Source organism: Branchiostoma floridae, chromosome 16 (assembly GCF_000003815.2).
Source record: "Branchiostoma floridae strain S238N-H82 chromosome 16, Bfl_VNyyK, whole genome shotgun sequence".
Classification (NCBI taxonomy): Eukaryota; Metazoa; Chordata; class Leptocardii; order Amphioxiformes; family Branchiostomatidae; genus Branchiostoma; species Branchiostoma floridae.
In genome coordinates this window covers 8,890,988-8,911,266 of record NC_049994.1, presented here as the reverse complement: position 1 = coordinate 8,911,266, position 20,279 = coordinate 8,890,988, and the positions used below count along the sequence as shown (strand labels likewise).

The following is a 20,279-nucleotide window of genomic DNA, read 5'->3' as shown; positions in this document are numbered from 1 at the left end:
AATTGAAATAGATTGGAGTTTGTTGCTGTCATTCGGAGACAGACTAAAAGCAATCCATCATACAAAAGGTCACTATATGACAGTCAATCATCATAGGAACATAGCAGCCAATTCGTCCCCTAAAGTGTCAGGGGAACGCGGCTGCCAATTCGTCCCCGGAAGTGTCAGAGGGACATAGCAGCCAATTCGTCTCGGACATTGATGGAGAGGTTGGTGTCAACTTGTGAGCAAGGCCGGTGTTCACTCGCTTCCCTGTCAGATGTAATTTTGTATTCTGTCTGTGTTGTATTCCCTCCAGGATTCATGAAGACAGATAAAGGACTGATTCAGAAAAAAAATTTGGAGGATTACAAAGTATTATGACTGAGAAGTTGAAAGAACGTTAAGACAGATTGCTGTATTTGTTATCTTGCCATAAAACATGTCAGCATAACAATTGATTGAAACAAAGGCTATTGTTATGAATTTAGGAAATGTGGCAACAGCCTTGATACTGTCAGAGACAGATGGTTTTTGTGACACTGTGTACGAGACAGATGCTCCCAAAACTACTGAGTCATGTGTATCTGATTATTTTCATTGTGATGTCTCCTCTGTTGGATTCTTGAGGTGTGAAAGCTTCATCAATTAGAGATCCATAATGATGAGATGGCATGAGAAGAGTGAAGACAAGGTGCATGTAATATGTGTTGTGAGCTGAAGTTTACAGTGGCCTGTGATGTGGCAGAGACTGTCATTGTCTTATAAGTTATAGGAATGTTTAACCAAAGCTGAAGTTGTAGGACTGATATCAATTAGGATTTTACCATGGTCAATCTGATCAAAGGGTATCTTATGTGTCTTTTCAAACCATTGCAATAAGCTGAAAACAGAAATCCCACAGACAGAGACAGATGTAAATGTAGAAAGGAAATGTCTGCTGAAGATTGTCAGTTGATAGCCGTTTTTGTCATCAGTACCTCTAGTGAGATTCTGTAAAGAAAACGTTTTTTTTAAGTAGGTAAAGGCATCTAAAGTTTAGGAGTTATATTTGGAGAAAGTAAAAGATGCCATAGGCCTTCAATTTGGTAGTTGACTCTTCTGTAAATTAAATCATTGTTTTCCACATACAATTTGAATATGGGTTTAGATACCTAAATACAAACTAGAATACGTCTGGAATGATCCTATTTTTCAGAAGTCCATGTTTCGCTAGTGTTCATACATTGGCAATGACAAGTTTGCGGTGTTGGCAACAGAAGCACAGTGTCCTTATCTGACTTCTTATATAAGGCGAGTTGAAAAAATATCCTCATTTATCAAGCAGCATCTTTTAGACAAATGGCTCAGGTCTGAAACCCAGGGGGAAATCTGTTTGAACACCCTCCCAGCGGGGTCAGTCATTGATCTGTCCACTTAGCAGTCTGATTAATTCTGGAGATGGTACGACTGAGAAGAGTGCTGAGACAGCCCCCCCCCCCCAGTCTTAATTAAAGTGGTCCCAGAGGATGGAAGAGTCTGAATTGGGGTCAGGAGGTCAAATCCTTGTCTTGGCTATCGGCATGGAGTAGAAGAACTTACATAATAAATTGTCTGGCCAATCCACTGAGAATTATTACGCCAGGAACTTCCGTACTCTATTGGTGGTATAGCAGGTGCCGACAGTCACCTATGGGACTTTATGTAGCTCGAAGATTAAATACCGCTTCTATAGCCAAGCATTTTATAACTACCATTGTTTGTGTACTTACTTATGATATAAAAGGTGAAAGCAAGAAAGGGAAAAGTAGTGCTAGACATTATATTATATGAATGCGCATGATAATGATTATGATGATGAAATGTCTTCTGCAGCTGTTGTACATGTATGCATGTCTTTGAAAGCCACTTGAACTAAATTGAATCTCTCTTTTCTCTCTCCCCCTTTCCCTCACTCTTGGCACTGTCCACCACGATGACTGATGTACACCTGTCGACTGTTGTTGCTGTCCTTTTGTGAACCACTCCTGGAATGTCAAACAATCACCACAGGTAAGAAAAACAATCTTAGCTTACTCTTTTTTTTGCACTAAAAGAGTTAGCATTTTCAGAGAGAAGGCTTTCTTCTACTGAGAGAAACTGGCCAAAGAATATGTTCGTAAACCACATCAACAAAGTCCACTATCAGATGAAATTAGACATTTCCTCTTTCATTTCTTTTTCATTAAGATATTTTTCCTAATGGTTCATCAAAATTCAAACAGTCCTATTTAGAGATGGTATTTTGCAAATTCTAGCCACAGTGAAAGTAGTATAGAACATATTAAATATCATGTAAAAAGAAGTTCCAAGAGCAAACAGTGCAGTGCTTACATATTGGAGCCGGGTAAGTGCATATGAAATATCTAGGTTGGCAGGTCAGATATGAAACTAGCATCTGGAGAAGTATTGGTATTGCATTGATGAATGTCTTGAGTGAACCACATTCTTCAATATAAAGGACAATAAATGAAAATCTCCTCCAGGCTAATGCAAAGTTTATTGCACCTTGGCCTGAGAGTTTTGCTGTTATTGCAGTCAATAGGGTCATTCAGGGTTGTCGTTCTAGTTACGTGACCTGTCTGGCAATATAGAGCTGTTGTCTAAGAATCCAATTTTGAGTAGAAAGAAATTAGAGTTAATAGACCATTTCTTAGGCCACACCATTTTATTAGCCTTGATCTTAGATATTTCAAAAGTAAAATCAAGCAAGAGGTCACCATATGCATGGGAACAAAGGGTTATGAGAAAAATTTGACTATATCCAGTCACTGAAACTGTTTTACTAAGGTACAGACCTTCCCCTCAAGTCTGTTTTTATGTTGATACAATAAACCAGTTCATCACTATTTTTGGAAATCCAAGAACAAAGAGATTAAGATGATGTGGCCTTAGTGAGTTATTTGGTAGTTTTCATGTTAATATGATATACCAGTTCAGCGCTATTTTTGGAAATCCGAGAACAAAGAAATTAAGATGGTGTGGCCTTAGTGAGTTATTTGGCAGTTTTGGGTTGATTTTCGAGCAGGTGTGGTACTAGTGATAGAGAGAAGGGTTAGTGGGACAGGGCACACTGGCCTAAAAACAGACCAACCTGCCATTTGATAAAGAGAGCCAATTTCCTACTGGGTCTGGTAGGCAATCTACTGGCAACCCTTTCCTCATATCGTAGGTTCAGAAGGAGGTTAGGGGAAGTAAGAAGCCATCCGAGTTATTTCTGTGCCTGCACTGTTATCTCTTGATGGCAGTGGTTATGGTACAGGAAAACGAGCGTTGGATGTGCTTGAGGTGATCGTCAGGTTTGGGAAACATTAGACATGTTGTCTGTGGCTGTCAAAATGATGTGTTGTTTGACCTGGGGTTGGCCTTCCCTCTGCCAACCACCACTTTTCATATACATCAGAACAGTTCCTGTGTGGGGTTGGTGATATAAATTCACTTGAGTTATCTTCTTAAGCGTAGCAGGTTCCGCAATTTACAAGGTGCTGTTGTTGTTTTTAATCTGATGATGTAATAGTAACAGTAAATTGTAGCTAATATTCATACATTTAGTTTGAAAACTAGATGTGTATTGACCAAGTTGCATAGGAGTAAGTCTAGAAATACTAAAGCCCTAACTAAGAACTGAAAGCCAATTAAAATGTAACTAGTAGGAGATTGATAACAATGATTAGGAGCGTTATAATAGAATAACTGTAATACAAATTGAGTGTTTTATTAGAGATGTCCTTGGTGCTGAATTAGATAGTGTTATGTAGAGCAGTGGAAATGATGCACTTTTTTCGGATGATTTCACTCGTAATAACCCAATAGCTATAGAAAAGCAATGATATACTTTGACAAGACAGTTAGAGGAGTCTTGCAAGAGTTCATTGGCAGCAGAGGTAGGGTCTGTTTCTTCATCATCCCCCTTACGAAGGTTTCAAACAGAAGATAACTTTTGTTGATTTACTTTATTCTTTTACTTCAGTTTCCAAAACATCTGCACCACCTGTCAGTTTGTAGCTTTATTGTTCTTTTTGTTCTCTTTGTTCAATACACACCAATCTGTTTCCTTACATACTGGTAATCCCTAAACTTTTCCTGTGTGGTTATTTTCATGGTTTCCACGGTGACCTCTCCATCATGAATATGCCTTCTAATGTATTACTACTGGGCCTTAAAATCATTCTAAATCTGTATAATTCAAACACAGCAGAATCCTCTATTCCCCTTCTACCGAATTTCCACCCCTTGCAAACATGAACAAATTTACGGTAAGACACCCACAGGAAGTGTACGCATGTGCCAGGAAAGTTTTCCAGGACAGGTGGTTCTGAGTGCCCAGTGACTTTCATGGTGTCACAGCCCATCTGTGGGTCCAAGGACTATTGATCACCCAGGGCCAATGGAGTCATGCTTTATGGAGATATGGCTTAATTACAGGCTTTTGTATATGGCCTGGAGTTGACAGCGCACTGCGGGGAGCAGAGCCGTTCATTTTGCGGCGTGAAAGGCCGTCATTGATTAAATTGCATTAGGAGGTTGTCAGCAGACTGCCCTTGTAGGGCATATGATGGGTACTGCCTTGGAGGCGGCATTTGTTTGGGGAGAAGGCTTGATAGGACAGGGCCTTGCTCATAAATGAAAACATTGTTCAGCCTGTAGCTGCATTGAGTAAATTACATCTTTATGTTATTCATAGTAGAATGAGAATCTTGTTCTACAAAGTGTGTAATGATATTTGATTATTAAGGCAAAATGAGATATCCTTTGCTTCAGGGTTCTACCCAGTTCATACTTCTGCCCCTTGATGGAATTTTGCTTTTGGGGACAGACTTTAATTTTGTTCAATCCATCCAAATTGGCCTATAAAGATATGAATTAAACCAAGCTCGCGAAGCTCAGTCATACAGTTGATGCATACAGGAACACTTTTCCTATGTGATTCCCATGCATGGCTGAGGGAAACAGAAGGGAAAGCCAATGGAATCATAGCTAATTTCCGTGATAATTGATTTTTCACACTTAATCAGCTGCAGAGACTGTAAGGATAAGAGCCTGTTGACCATCAGCTTTGCCCATCTCCTCCTAGGGTGATTGATTACCAAGAATCACAAGAGACACACATAAGATTCACTGTCTCTAATTGGCGAAAAGGGAAGTTGTCCGTTGTATGTCCTCTTAAACAAACATTAGAAGCTCTCTGACTGGGTAAAAAAGGCAGGATACACACAGGAAATAGCTCTCTTTTTGCCTGGTGTGTTTCTCCTGCATTTCTCCTCTGCTTCATCTGTATGACTGAGCTTTGGAAGGGGGTCTACCAGCAATATTTGCCCCTCAAAATAAAGGAAATAGCATTTCAGAGGGTCTAGCTTTAAAATTTTCCTGGGGAGCATACCCCTGGACCTACCTAGGGGTGTGGTGCATTCGTCAGGATTTCCAATCAAAATCCATGGGACGGAAATTTTTTTAGGCTGGCTTGAACACTGCTTTGCTATAAAGAAGATAACATAGTTGTCAACAGGATTAAAGGACATTTCAGAAACCATGCACAAAAGGCATATTTTTCTCACCTATATGAACCCTTGAGATGATCACGTCTTCGACATACCTCAAAACATAAGTTTTTGTTCCATGCTTCAAGGCCTTTCAGTTTGCACTCACTGCTATGAAGTGTGACTTATTTCAGGGTTTCAGTTAGTTGATGTCTTACATGTAAAAAGTATATTACTTCTTACCATGCATGATGATGATACATTTGACATCCAGAACCCTTTCATCAGTATAATTGGTTCTAGAGGATGTGAGCAGTGTACTCTTTACAGATACAGCCTTTCAGTCCGTGTAGTTTCATAAAACACGACTGAGAAAGAACATCTTTTTAAAGAAGTTTTACAATCTGAGATATTGCTACAAAACTCCTGTTACACAGTATTAACCTCTGTCCACAATAAAAGCTGAGATGATATCAGTGTAACCGTCCAGCCACCCCTATAGCAGGGAAGGTCATGTATCGAGGAGCAGGTGGTACTATAATAGAGGAATTGATAACCGGAGAAGCTGGTTTACTGGATGACAAATATGGGGTGGCACGGAGGCACGCGCCTGTAATGGAGGCATTGTTATTGGCCAGAAAGCCTCCAACAGCCTGTCTGGGGGGAAAGGAATGTGCGTGAGCGCGCTAATCGATTACACAACGGGACGGGTTGATGAAATTTGACCCCGCGGGCCACGATCCCCTGCCTCTGGATGCATCCTGTAATAGAGTAATCATTTAAGTGGGGAAGCCACTGTTACTGCATATATTGGTAACACTTAGTCAAGCCGATAGGCAGAAACTGTTTGGGAGCAATGACCTGAGTAGCTGACTCTGTATGTAACAGTGAACAAAGTGGATTGTATGTATGGAAAAAAATTCATACTTTGCACAACTTGAGAAAAAATTCAGTTTTAGGAGTAGTGATCATATTAGTATGCTGCTTAGGCCATATTACCTCATTTCATTGATTTTCAAAATGACTTTTTTTTTTTGCAGAATAATGTGTGAACATTAAAACATGCAAACAGAGAGGTAGGAGATATTATCAAAACTGACCTAAAACTTTATGTGAGATCGCGTAATCGGCAGCGCTTTGGGCTCAGGACCAAGAGGTCTTGAGTTCAAAACCTGCGAGGTCACCGATTTTGTGCCCTTGGGAAAGCCACTTTACACAATTTTCTTTACTTAACTCCTCACTTGTAGTGAGCAATTGACTGGTCTCAATCATGATGTTTCTGACCAAGGGAGAAGAGATGTTGTTCCAGTTACAATGTAACCCGTAACCTTGGAGTTGGAGTGGCCTTTGTGTCACACCTTGAAATGACCTTCAGGTCTTGTTACGTGGTGACCATTAAGTAAAAAAGAAGACTCTGCTACGAAATCCTTGCAATATTTTTTAGTCATCTGCAAGCCAATGGTTTAACTTGATGTGGTATAAGTGTCATTACCCGAGTCAAACTGTTCCAAAATTTTGCAATTGTATGATACAATGAATTATAGTATGTAGCAAGTTAGTTTCTTGAATCTCTAACAGAAAGTTAAGATTGGTGAGTGACCCAATGGAACAATTGATTTACTTCTTTCATTATTTCCCATTCCAATAACACAATTGACCCTTACAACAAGCTTCGCTTAAGTGCCAAATGGTCCGCCAGTAGTTCACAGTAATCATGAAATTGGGATTGAAGCAACTTGCTTAAGTCTCTTATGGTCAATTGATTTGGAAACCAAGTATTGACCCAAGTCAGTCTTTATTAAGTGAAACAGTTTTACAGCTTCACAAGAAGTTTGAATGGCTTTACAACCTACTTCTATATAATCTACATTTTATTCACATCAATTTTTTTCACATAAGCTTGAGGGTGTAAAGAAATGATGAATGAATCCTTCATTAATGAAAATATGAAGTATGTATATATAATGTAATAAGGGTTTACTCTTGACCATAGTTTTTATTTGTAGGTGACAAATTTGTTTTCCTACATTGTTTTTTTTAATATGAGTTTGTATGCTCATACAAAAACAAATGTACAGAGGCTCTACTACAAGTCTGCTACCATGCTGTTCTAAGGTATGTCTAAATAAAAAGTTAACTTTCACAGTCCAAAGATAGTTAGATGCACAGTAAGATGTGAAAGCATCGCCCTGGGAGAGATAGATGTCCATCAGACTTAGTGACAGGATAGTCAGGTTTGACCTGCGGAACTGGCGATCTGACCTTATTGATCCAATCAGCCAAATGTGGTCATCATGCAGCCCCAAACATCGATACTGATTACCTGTCAACTTGATGAGAACTCCAAAGCTGTGTGGGGAGGGGGGCAACTACTGTACCAAACTCGTGACTTGTTCTACCTACTGATGAGAACACTGGAGCTGTGTGGGGAGGGGGGCAACTACCAAACTCTTAACTTGTTTTACCAGCTTAAAATTGTACTTACATTGTAGAACACTGGAGCTGTATGGGGAGGGGGGCAACTACCAAACTCTTGACTTGTTCTACCAGCTTCAAGCTGATGGAAATGTCAACCTACATTTACTTAAAATTTTACTGGAGCTGTATGGGGATGGGGGCAACTACCAAACTCATGACTTGTTCTACCACCTTAAAGCTAATGGCAATGTCAACCTACCCAGAACACTGGAGCTGTATAGGGAGGGGGAATTGCTACTTTATAACCAAACTCTTGTTTTACCAGGTTGAAAGTAAAGGCAGCACTGACTTGATTTGATTTATGGATGACATCCACACATGCATCACTTTTCGTCCATCTCCTCCTAAGATGTTAGCGACCATACTGTTAATCGTACCAGAATATAATATAGGGAACAAGTTTCAAAAGGGAAGGGTTGTGTTTGTTAAACCAACAAAATACCCATATCATCAACATTCTTGCTACATGTGTTATATCAATAGCTGACAGATACACAAAGAGAATAATGACCCTTGAATTATTAAACATTACAGATGACAGGAGATTCTAAACAATTGTCTGATCCAAGCAGACACATGAGCAATGCATGTCCATTTACTCAAAGATTTGATTTAATGACCTGTCATAATAACTTATTGATATGGATAACCATATAGTGTTTGTAAAAGTGCACAAACCTATCAATAAATAATTCATACATCATAATCTTTTAGCAATGTTGTCAACAAAGGTTCTTAATTTTTGCTTAAGATTTATTTATTAATTTACACTGAATTTGTTCCTTTTGTGACTGAAAATGGTATGAAATCTTAATGAGTTCATTTACATGTATCTTGGAATGATTCTTCGTAAGTACGAGCTCAAGTTTAACTAAATATAAGATAGTGCAATGTTACAGATAAGAAGACTGGTTTCAATCAGAACTGTGGTAAACAGGCCATGGCACCACTCAGAAGAAAAGAGTGCCCCCCTAGGCATTGTTATCCAAGTGGCAAAAGCAATCTCACCATCCATCTATCAGGCACTTGGCTGTAATTGAAAGGACGGCCCAGGGTAAGCCCATTCAGGCACCCTGACTGATTGACAGGTCACTTTGAAGAGGAGATGATTTCCCAGGGTCCAGTGTGGCAGGGAGGGAGATTCTTTGTGTCTCTGTTTCTTCTCATCTTTGTCAAGTAAAATCCTCTTTTACTTCAGACTCTTAAAAATTTAAAACAAAATGGGGAACTTGATGTAAAGTTAAACCTATAATGAGTAATTTATGGCTTATCTTATTACTATGTTACTTATTCCTACAGTATGTCCTTTACTGTGAGAATTGCAAACTCACCAACAAGTCAAAGTCAAAATTAAGAACCATTTCTGTCAGCTTTTGCTCAAGAACGCCACCTAGCTGATGGATTTAGTACTGCTTCATGCTGCTTATGCGAAGACTCTTCGACAAACTTATTTAATTCCATGGCTGATAAAGCTTCACTTAACTACTTACAGGTACAATGTACTTCATTACAAAATGTAGTGCCTTGGCTATAAGCAGAAAATGTTTGTCACTAGGTCTAAATGTTTAAGCCAATCGAAGGCTTAGTACAGCCTAATCTCAATATTTGAAATTAGATTGTGAAAATGCTTTTCAATGTCATGTGACTGCACGCAAATGTCTTTCTGTGCTATTGCTTCATTGGTCCACTTTCAGTGCCCTAATATTATACTGTAATTTTCTAATGTTCGTGGTGATTTTATTTTTACGGTTTTAGTTCTATAAAGACTGAACTGCAGAGCTGTTTTGTTTATGAACTGCAAAACCCTACTTTCCCTTTAACAGCAAAGTGTCCACAAAAATAAACAAACTTGTCGTTTTTAAATGGCTTTAATTTTTTTGTCAAAGCTATCTATTGAAAGCATCCATGAGCGTTGACTGAAATATGTTGGTTTGTTCCACTGTCATCATTAACTCATCCACCCAGAAATAGCCTGGGACTTTCTCAGCTGGGAGCAGGTAGTAAAAAGGTAATGAAGTTGAGAGACTCACACCTCCCCTGGTTCTGTACATTACCTGATCTCTGGTCCGACAGGGTGACAGATGATGGGGGGATAGTCCCTACTGAGAGTCTGCATGACAGAGACTGATGCTGGTACATGTACGAATGTACTGGAAATTCCACCTGGATATGAAGGTTAATGCAGGTACACTTTGAGTTGTGCAGGTATTTTTGATGCTTATCTGCGCTGACTCAATATGAAACTCTGGTATGCTAGGATCAAATACCAGCAGAATGCCTTGCATACTTAGAAGTAACATCCTTTAAAACAGGAGATGACAATTTTCAAAAGGGTACTACTAGACGCATCTTTAAAACATTATCAGTACAAGTCTTTTTTGCTGGACTGACAGGAAAACAAAACAAGCTGTGTGGGTAACTTTCACATGTATTAGTTTGTTTTCTCCTCCTGCTCTGAAAAGCCACATGATACGGCAAAGCCAAACAAATGTTGAAATATGAATACAGAGTCACTCCAAATGTCATTCATAGTAAGAAGAAGTTTATTTGCAAGTTCGTGCCCGAGGGCTAATTGCAAGTAGTAGTAGCTTCATATACAGTAATATTCTAACATGACTTGATATAGAACACTCAACTAACCCATATCTCCTCCCCTCCCCCTGATGAGATCACCATGTCTCTACCTCATTGATCCCTGCCCACTCTCATCAGCCAGGCTGCCTCTGACATGTTTTAATTTAAACCACGACACCCAAGTGCACCGTGCTTGGCTACCCCGGGTGAAATAGCTTCATAAAACGGCAGTAGTGCTGTCGGAATCACCGGCGGGAGACCACAGGACCACGGTAGGCTGGGTGGACAATTTCCTGTGCATCCCTGTGGTAATTCATCATCAGCAACCAACCGGAAATGAACACAAAAACACGGCTAGAAAAGATTCGGCTAGGTGAGAAAATTAAAAGCCAAAATTAGTCCATCCGCAACACCGGTGTGTATCAATCTTCCAAGGGAATTTGACAACAGTTTCCTTTCTCTGATCACACAGCTTGTGTGTGTAGTTACGGTAGTAGTAGCTTCAACCCCCTGTAAATGATAATGGTTCGGTCTTCACATTTGATATGCAGAGTGAGGTTTTTGGTTATTGCCTCACATTGATCTCCAATATCCCACCGGTCATTACGGTTACAACGTGGGCCCGCCAAGGCTGAGGGGATCTCATGGTTATCAAGCTAAAACGTGTCTTCCTACAACTCAGGTACATTCAAACTCTTCTTCCCTTCTGTTGTGTACTGATGAAGTTAGGCTCCATTGTTGTAGACATTGTTTCAGACCAAGAGAAATTGCTCTCCTGAGCAGTATGAAATATGACACGTTTTAGACTGAAAGTTATGTATCTATTACTAATGTTGAATGGAAAACAAAACAATGTTTGGAACCCTGGTGAAATCCATTCAGAGCTAAAACAGACACTTCAACTGTGGGTAGGAAAATTGTACATAACTACAACATTATTGTGCCAATCTGATTGCATTGCTTATTGCTAATGTTGCTAATCAACCTTAAGTTTAAATGCCCGTAACATGACACAGTATGTAACAGTATCGGCAGTACATATATATTGTATGTCCCACTTTATTTTTTTAGCAAAATGGATTTTTCTGTGTCAAAGTACAATGTATATATTTATAGTTTGAAGAATCAAACTTAGTTCAATGCCATGTAACAACTCCAACTGAAATTCCTATATTGTTAGTTCTTTTTCTCTGGCTTGAACAAGCTGTTTTCATAGCATGCCAACTGACAGTACATAATGAAATCAGTTACCAACAGACGTTAAACCGGAGAGTGTGTTATATGCATGGATGATTATTCCTAAATTAAAGAGCCCACAAAATGAATGTGTAGACATGCTATACTTGTTATATAAGCTTGTTCTTTAGCTTGGTCTTAATATACTAACTAAAGTTGCTTTTGGTCTTATTCATTAATATGTACCATTAGAATATGCATACTCAGGATAACTTCCGTGTTGATAACTATATTTGCTTTATGATAAATCATAGGTATTATGTACAGAGATATGTATACTGTAATTTCTGGGACCCCCCGGGGGTATATGAACAGATGCTGCTTTGTACATCTGTGTTTGACAATTTATGTGAAGTCATGATCATCAGAGGGGAAATGATCCATTCTCTCAGCTCAAATGTCATCTTCTGATTTGATGTGTGCGATAATAATTATTGTATTCTCACAGGTCAATGGATGGATCATCATTATGTTATTAATGCCTGGTAGAGATTGTGTTGCACATTGTGGTGTCTTGCTGTAAGTCCTTGTATAACAAAGTGAAAGCTTATTGAGTTTTGTAGACAATCCATCCATTTTGTAGACTTACATAAATGTAGTCTTGTACAAAAATGTAATATCATAACAACAATTTCCTTTGTTAATTCCTATAGATAATCATATAGTCATAATCAAATTTCCTCTAGGCCTTCTTTCTAGTGTCAAAGTTAAAATCCTTCCCATGCCTGATGGCGTATAGGGCAGCGCCCATCTCCATTTCAGTAGCCCTGGGCCACACAACTTTGTGCAATCACTACAGCAGGGGCTAGTCCACTGGTACTGGTGTGTGTCCAACTTCCGTACTCTTTCCCAAATGCTGAGTTCTAAGCAGAGAAAGCAGCATGTACCATTTTTAAAGACTTTGGCATGACTCGGCCGAGGATCAAACTACCTACCAAATGCAGGGGGAATACTCTACCCACTCGGCAATTGCACCGTTCCTTTCTAGTATGATTTTCCACTAAATGTGACTTGCTATATTTTCACCATAAGATGACTGAGAAGCAAGAAAATAAATTAGTATGCCCTAAACTAAGATAAAACAGTCTTAGGAAGATCATTGATGAATATAGTATGTCTACACCATGTATTAAGAGTGATGCACAGCCGGGTAGGTAATATGACTAAATTAATGTAATCACAATATTTTTGCTTGGCTATTTACATAATTATTGAGACTGCTATAAATCATGTGTCTGTTAGAAGCCGCTGATTAGATTATGAGGGGTTCAGTGATACTTGTTTTTGGTGTTAGCAGCCAGGATTGTCAATCTTTATGTACTTGTAATTGCCGATGCCATTAGGCTAGCAATTGGGTTCAAGTGCAAAGAACAAGAAGCAGAAACAACTGAGAGTTTCAGCAATTTCAACCTTAAACCCTAGCATTACGTTTTCCTCCGCACAGCAAAGATACAACGGTCTCAAGTGACTGGATTTGACCTACTTCCTGTATGATTGACAACTTGGAGAAACTTGTTAACTGAGTTGTTGACTGTAATGATTTCCTATCATCAACTTTACGACCCCTGCCCTCAGAATAGATTGCTCCATTTCACTTTCAACCATTTTTAGCATTCCTTTTGCACAGGAGAAAGAAAGGCACAAAAACCTTCAACAGTTAAACCTTGCTATTACACAGATTAGAGATAGAATTCGAAGAACATGAACTTGAATCGTATAAGGTGTCAAAGTGAAAACTTAAACTTTTTAAAGTTTTTGAAAGTATTTTAGCATACAAGAAAGAAGAATTCTTTAAAGAAGATGCTATAGTTATATTATGGGACAAGTAGCATGCGTTTATATGTGTACACTCTTTAGACCCAAGACATATACTGCATTCTCTGTATGCAATTGGAAATTTTCCTACCCACATTGAGTATGACACTCCCCTGTAGTTTTTTCCATCCTCAGGTCAGTGTAGACTTCCGCACTAAAAGTAGTCGCCCTGACAGTGATTTAATCATTACACTTTGACAGATGAGTTGATGTTTCGGAATTGGGTTAAGTGTTGGGCTGGACCAACAGTAGATTGCTCGTGGGGCAATCAAGCCAGTCACTCAGTACTGCCTTGGTTGACACTATTAACCTACATCTGGGGCTGCAGAGATGACTTGTCTAATATGAGGTCTTCTGGCAGTCTTTTCAGTGTACTAGATTGTTCCTGGCAAGTGTAATGACTTGTAGGATGATGATTTTTTTTTTAGTTTTGCTGTTACAAAGATTATCATAAGGCCATACCAATTTACTTCAAGGCCACAGCACTTTCTTTCCTTGACTTCTCGAACACCTTAAAGTGGGAATCAAGGTTACCAGAAATATTAAAAGCAGAGTGTACTTATAGGAAACTTGTGGAACGAATGTGACTATTCACCATAAAAGTGAGTGCACCAAGGCATAAACCTTGTCCTCAGGCTTTGTTTTCATCGTGTTTTTCCAGCATTTCCTTTCAAATCTGAGAACTCACAAAACAAAATGACAGGATTGTCATGTAAGTGTGGGTTAAGCAGTTTTTAAGAAGTTTGAACGTGCATTGCGAACATTTTGTTTTAGAAATGTATTTAAACATGAGAAAATGATAATTTTAGAGCATTTCTAGGCCAGTCTCATGTAGTTCTGTTTTAATTCTATATTATGTGAAGTGTTTGTTCAGCATGGGGATATCTACATAATATGCAAGGTGTAATCTGGGTATCACTTTGTGCATATAGTGTATTACGTGTAAGCCTGTTTTTGACAAATACATTTAACTCTGAAAATTCAGTTCCGTCCTTCAAAAGTACGGTCTCATCTGGTCTGACCTATCTAAGCACGCCCACAGGACTTCCTCCATTTCTCCTGGTTCACTTCTCCCCATCAGACCTGAGAGGTAATGATGTCAGTTAATCAGCATCCTCTTTGTTTCCTGGGCTTAATCACCCCTTCTGCTTCATCACTTCATAAAGATAAAGAATGGAGAGATATGGGGCTAAGCTTGGTTAATTTAGCTCATGTAATAAAGGAAAGATGATAAACGACCTTGTTCGTTAATGAATTTCTTTCCAGCAGAGTCCCCGAGGGAGTGGCGTACACGGAGGGACCTTTTTATAAATGGCACCTGGGTGGGAGGGGGGCATGTTTGTGATTACGATAACACGGGAGATGACAGTTTACCCTGATGTCTTCACCTTGAGTACCGCTGGGAGAAGAATGCTTTTCTCAAACGTTGTGAGAAATGTTATCAGCAGGATTTTCATTCTGACAAAATTGCACTTGAGGTCATTTGGTTGTGTGTTGATGAATGTGGTGCCGCCGCGTCTAGATCATTCCGGGTACTTGGGGTTTATCTCGATAAAACAAGTTGCGACTTTTCCCGTCACGTAGTCGCAATAACGAAGTCAGAAGTAATCTTTTTATAACCTCGTGTTAAGTTCTACATACATCAACTTTGTATTGCAAAGTTCGGTGATATGTTCTTATGGTGATACTCTGCTGTACCGGTAGTTCCAAAGGAAACTGCCGTTAGAGAAGAAATTGATAGAGACAGAGAGGCAGGACTTCAGGAAACAAAGTATTTTTTTTACCCCTTATTCCTTGTAAAGCCTGTAGAACCATTTGACCCTGTTTGTTAAAATCCATCATTTACATGTATATGCTTTACAAGCATGACACATTTTCATTAGCTTTTAGCACAAGGCTTCGCTAAGGCTTGTTTATCTTTGGACAAGCGCACTAGGTCACCACTACTCTTCTCAATAAGTGTGTTTGGTTCTTTTATAAGCAGAGTTAACACCCTAAGGCTCCCTCATACCTCCCCTACCAGTAGGATGATGCAACTCTTCTCCAGTTGTGTCTGGACAGACTAGAGTACAAACTCAGGCTGACAGCCCCTGGAATTTGAACCAGATATACAAATGTATATGGGAAACCACTGCATCATGTGGACACGACTGTTAGAATTCTATATATTATTAAGGAATATAAAGTACAATTTGAAATAACAGTTGCAGCAGCTGTTAGGTGCAAAATAAGTGGATGTTTCACAAGAATTATAGATTTTGATTTGGATAATTTCTGGACAATTATCCTTCACCATGTAAGCTTATAACCACTGAGCTTTTTGTTTTGCACAAAGGTATCAGAGTTGTTGAACAGAAAATTCCTGGCTGTTGCATTTTCTCCTCTCTTTGTCCCTCTGCACCTGGATTTTGAAACGATAGAGAAACAGTGCTCCAGTCACAAGTACCTCTTGTTGTTTCTCTGTGAAGGGGTTGGCTGGACGTTATGCTGTTCAGAAGAAACTTTAAAAGAGAGCTCTCGTCTCAAGTATTTGTACGGATGGGTTTAATGTCCCATTAATTGTAAGCAGGTGCAATAGCTGGATTACTACACAAAGTAGTTCCTGTTTAGGGAGGGTGTTGTGGGGTTTACCAGTAGCACAAAAGCGATGTAAATAGAAAGCAGATAAATTTGTGGTCAGCGCAACTTAAGAACTTCTGGATGGATGTGACGATATTTGGTATGGGGGCCAGTCTCAGGAAGGTCAAGGTCGATTTGGGCCCCCTGGCAGCTTTCCTTGGTACTGCAGCAGAACTTCTGATTTCTTTTCATCTTGAAGGGTTTTGGTCTTGTTTCAGTACTGAGTTCAATTTTCTGCCCAAACTGCATGACAATCATATACATGTTTTCAGGTTTAAGAAAGGTTCCAAAACCACACATATGCTCCCCTACATATTCTTATGACATGCAAATTTATGTATTGTTTACTATGGTAATAGAAAAAGGTCAGACATGATGTGATAGAAGCAATAAAAGTATGATTGTCATCGCTAAATAATTTTCGTCAAGGTTTTGCATGTTTTAACGATGAACTTGCAAGATGATGAATTGTACAATGTGACGCTAGAGATGACGTTGTATGTCATTACAGTCTAGTTTCACTGTCTATCTTGGGTGACTTTGTGGACTGGGAGTGTTATTGCTTTATTACAGAAGCCCACATTAGGGTTATGTGATTACCCTCATCAAATGCATGACTACCCCACACTGTCTGGCTCAGTAATGATTGTATTTGACATTTTGCATTACCCGCAGTGCCTGTAAAAATCCTACCAAAAAGTACCATCATGTTAAAATGTACTACTGCTCTGGCTTTATTACTGACAGTGCTTGTAAAATTGTTGTTTCCATTTTATGATAAATTGGGTAATAATGAAGGTGTGTGTCAGTGGCCTTAATTACATTACATTATTATGCATACCATCATTCAATATTCTTTAACAATACATGTATTGAGAGCTAGTGATACTTTGTCTATTTGTTTGATGTGAAGTTTCACAGTTTCACGACAATGCCCTACACAGAGAACCCCGTATGGGGGCAGCCTAAGTATATCCAGTTTCTCCTGAAACTCCTTTAGACCCTCCTGCTTGAAAGAATTTACAGTAACTTTTGTGGAGGATAGTAAATTAAGTCTTTAAACTCAGTATCACATGTGCCAAATATTCTCAGGTAAGAGATGGGTCAATATTTGTTCAAGAAGTGTCAGTTTTGGGTTTTATCTGGATCAGAGCTGTAGAATAGTTTCATTTTCTAGAACAGAAAATCTTCACATGGCTGTGAAGCTTGGGAGGAAAGAAATATCAAAGTTTATATGGCTGTGTAGTACTGTATGTGATGAACATTATAATATGTCATTTTGTGCCTTGAACAAAACATTGCCTGAACAATATGTCGTGAATTATGTTAGTTATACATGTGTAGTAGGATATTTCTTATAATGTACATCATCTAGATAATGGGCTGTCACCTCTGATATATGCTATTATTATGCCAAGTTGTCAGTGGAGACAATAAAAAGCATCAAACAAATACTGAAAGACAGCATGAACACTCGGGTACAAATGACATTTTCGTATTATGGCTATGTTTGCTCCAGTAATTTAGAAGCCACCATCTGGCCAATAGTATAACAAAAGGTTATGTTTGAGATAGATTTTTACAGGTTCTAGAAACATCGTAACACTTATCTATTACATACAACAGTGTGGCTTGCTATGATCACGAGAGTGGCCTGCCTTAGCTGTCGTTTGTGTTTGATTCTCTGCTTTGTGGTTCTGGTAACTGCTTTTAACTGAACAGTGTCCTCTTCAAACAATGTGCTAGGCTGTAATTGAATGTTGTAAGGGCTGTGTATGATAACATTGGGGAACCAATCACAAATAGTGCTGTTTTTTTAAATATAAAAAATACAAATGTATGTACCAAGCCCACATAGTGGTCAGTAAAGATATGTTGGGGACAAAACAGTACCAAATCTTTGCTTCAACTTTACTCGAAACTAAATGCTAGTGTCAATGGGAAATATTGTCTGAGGGACCACCAAAATGGTCACATTTGTCAGGCGGTCCATATGTGCATGTTTAAGTAGAGTTGAATCATTAGTTAGTAAAAATCCTACTGAAAACAAATATTTCTGTAAACAAAAGCTGCCTTGACCCTTTTATGTGAGATGTCATTCTATGAGAGTGCTTGACTTCGGACGTTACTCCAGTATCCAGGACAATGTCCACTTCAAAATCGCAGTACGGTGCGAGCGGTCACATTGCAATGTCCTTGGACCCAGGGAGTAATGCAAAGGACGCTGGAAAGCCAGTTCCAATTTGTGGCATTTAATGATGTTAATTTACTTTTCCTTGATTAAATTTTCCATCAATGTTCCGTCTACCGTATCCAAATACAATGTAATGGGTTTAATTAACAGGACTATTGAGGGCTGTGGGGTGAGTTCTGTGTTGGGCAAGGTCAATATCATACTTGTTTTGCATCACATTTTACTATCTCTGTGAAGAAGAAGAAATACACAGTGTGTATTTCAATGAGAGTGTCTTGTAAAAAGTTCCAGAAATGCTATAATGCTATGAGATGTATAATTCATGATAATAGCTATTTCCAGCATAATTACAGAAATTCAGTTGTAAGGTGATCTCTGAAAAGTTTGTTTTTTATAAGTTTAACTGTCTTTCTGAGATAGAATATTAATGTACACCAAAAAAGTTATTCCGTAATTGATATTCATTCATTTATCACTATCTTCATGGCTAAAATTGTACAAAGTAGGTGCTGGCAAATTAAACTGTTGAAAGCTCAAGGCAGTTACTTTTCTGGACAAAGAGAATGATACCATAAATGCTTATATTTATTTGTCTTGAGGTTAGCAGTTGAAATGTGCAGCTATTTTACTTAGCTGTTGAAAGCTTAAGAAAGCTCAAGGCAGTTACTTTTCTGGACAAAGAGAATGATACCATAAATGCTTATATTTATTTGTCTTGAGGTTAGCAGTTGAAATGTGCAGCTATTTTCCTTAGGTATTAGACCATGTACCAAGACCAACACCCATTGTTGAGACTAGGGTGCGAGTCCTAATATTTGCCTGTTTGTGCAGTAGTGACAGTTAACAAGGAACACACTCGCTCGGCCCGTTCTCCATATTTGTGGAACTCTTCAGCAAAGTGTTTGATTGTTAGCTCGGCGTTGCTACTTCTTGTGTGCTTAGTGTTGTACGGTGTGATTGGAGGATTCTTTAAGTGGTGCTCTGGTTTTGGAATCCGGTAGGGGATCGTGTTACCCCCCATTTATCCTTGCCGTCAACCGTACAAAAGAGGTCCAGACTGTTTGCGCTCCTTTGTTGGATAATTTTACTCCAGATTTTGTCAGAAAAGAGAGCGTCTAGAGTTAGCCCTCTGAGCAGAACTGGGATTTCTTTCTCTTCCATTAGAGAGATGGATTTTGCAGGGAATCTGACAGCAGTTGCTTCAGGTATAGTTCTATTCCTTTCAAGTCATTCATACCTTGGAAAAGGAAGACAAATGTAATACTTGACATTTCACTCACCCTTGTTGCTAAGTAATGTGCCTTGGAGGCCAGCTTTGTATGGTAGAGTTTACCCCAGATTTCTAAAATGTTAGATAGATGCTAGCTAGTTGTAACAGTTGTACAATCATCAATGTATCTTTGGATGATCCTATTAAGAGTTATTGCATAATTGAATCCGTTATACCTTGTATCTACATTTGTATAACATAATTTCTTTAAGGGGGAAGAAATTTTGTTATTTCTTTAATCTTATTTCGATAATAGGAATGTTGTGCTACTAGTCTGGCACTTAAAGAAAGGTTTTCATCAAAAGTTTAGTAGTGAATTTTGTCTTTAGAAGATATATATATAGATAGCCGAAGTTTTCTACTGGTTTACCGTACTTTGTGCTATTCTTAATTTTGTGTTCCGTGGTTTCAAAAAAAGGCATGTCAACTTAATGCCAGGGTTGTGAGAACATTTCCCCCTGTACAACAATGATATAAAATGTAGGTCTTTTGAAATGAAGACTTTAAGTAAAAGAAGGACACTTCTTTACTTTTCCTGGTGACCAGCTGACCACAGAAGAATAATTATAGAAAATTAACATGTCAGAAAATTTGTTTGAAGTCTTGAGAATCTACCTCA

The 20,279-nt window shown here is 38.7% G+C and overlaps 1 protein-coding gene across 15 annotated transcripts in view; it reads left to right on the top strand.

The window, feature by feature from the left end:
• The window catches only part of LOC118403953 (double-stranded RNA-specific editase 1-like), a 146,449-nt gene that overhangs the window by 114,737 nt on the left and 11,433 nt on the right, over positions 1–20,279 (top strand). The window contains exon 1 of one of the 15 annotated variants that reach the window (XM_035802852.1): positions 11,130–11,208. The exons of 13 other annotated variants lie outside the window; for them this stretch is intronic. Coding sequence is in view for 1 of the 2 variants with exons in the window: in XM_035802850.1 (XP_035658743.1) it covers positions 19,559–19,595 (37 nt within the window). In the remaining variant the exon portion in view is untranslated. Of the gene's footprint in view, positions 1–11,129; positions 11,209–19,429; positions 19,596–20,279 lie in introns of those variants that run through there. One more of the 15 variants, XM_035802850.1, reaches the window with a different exon arrangement.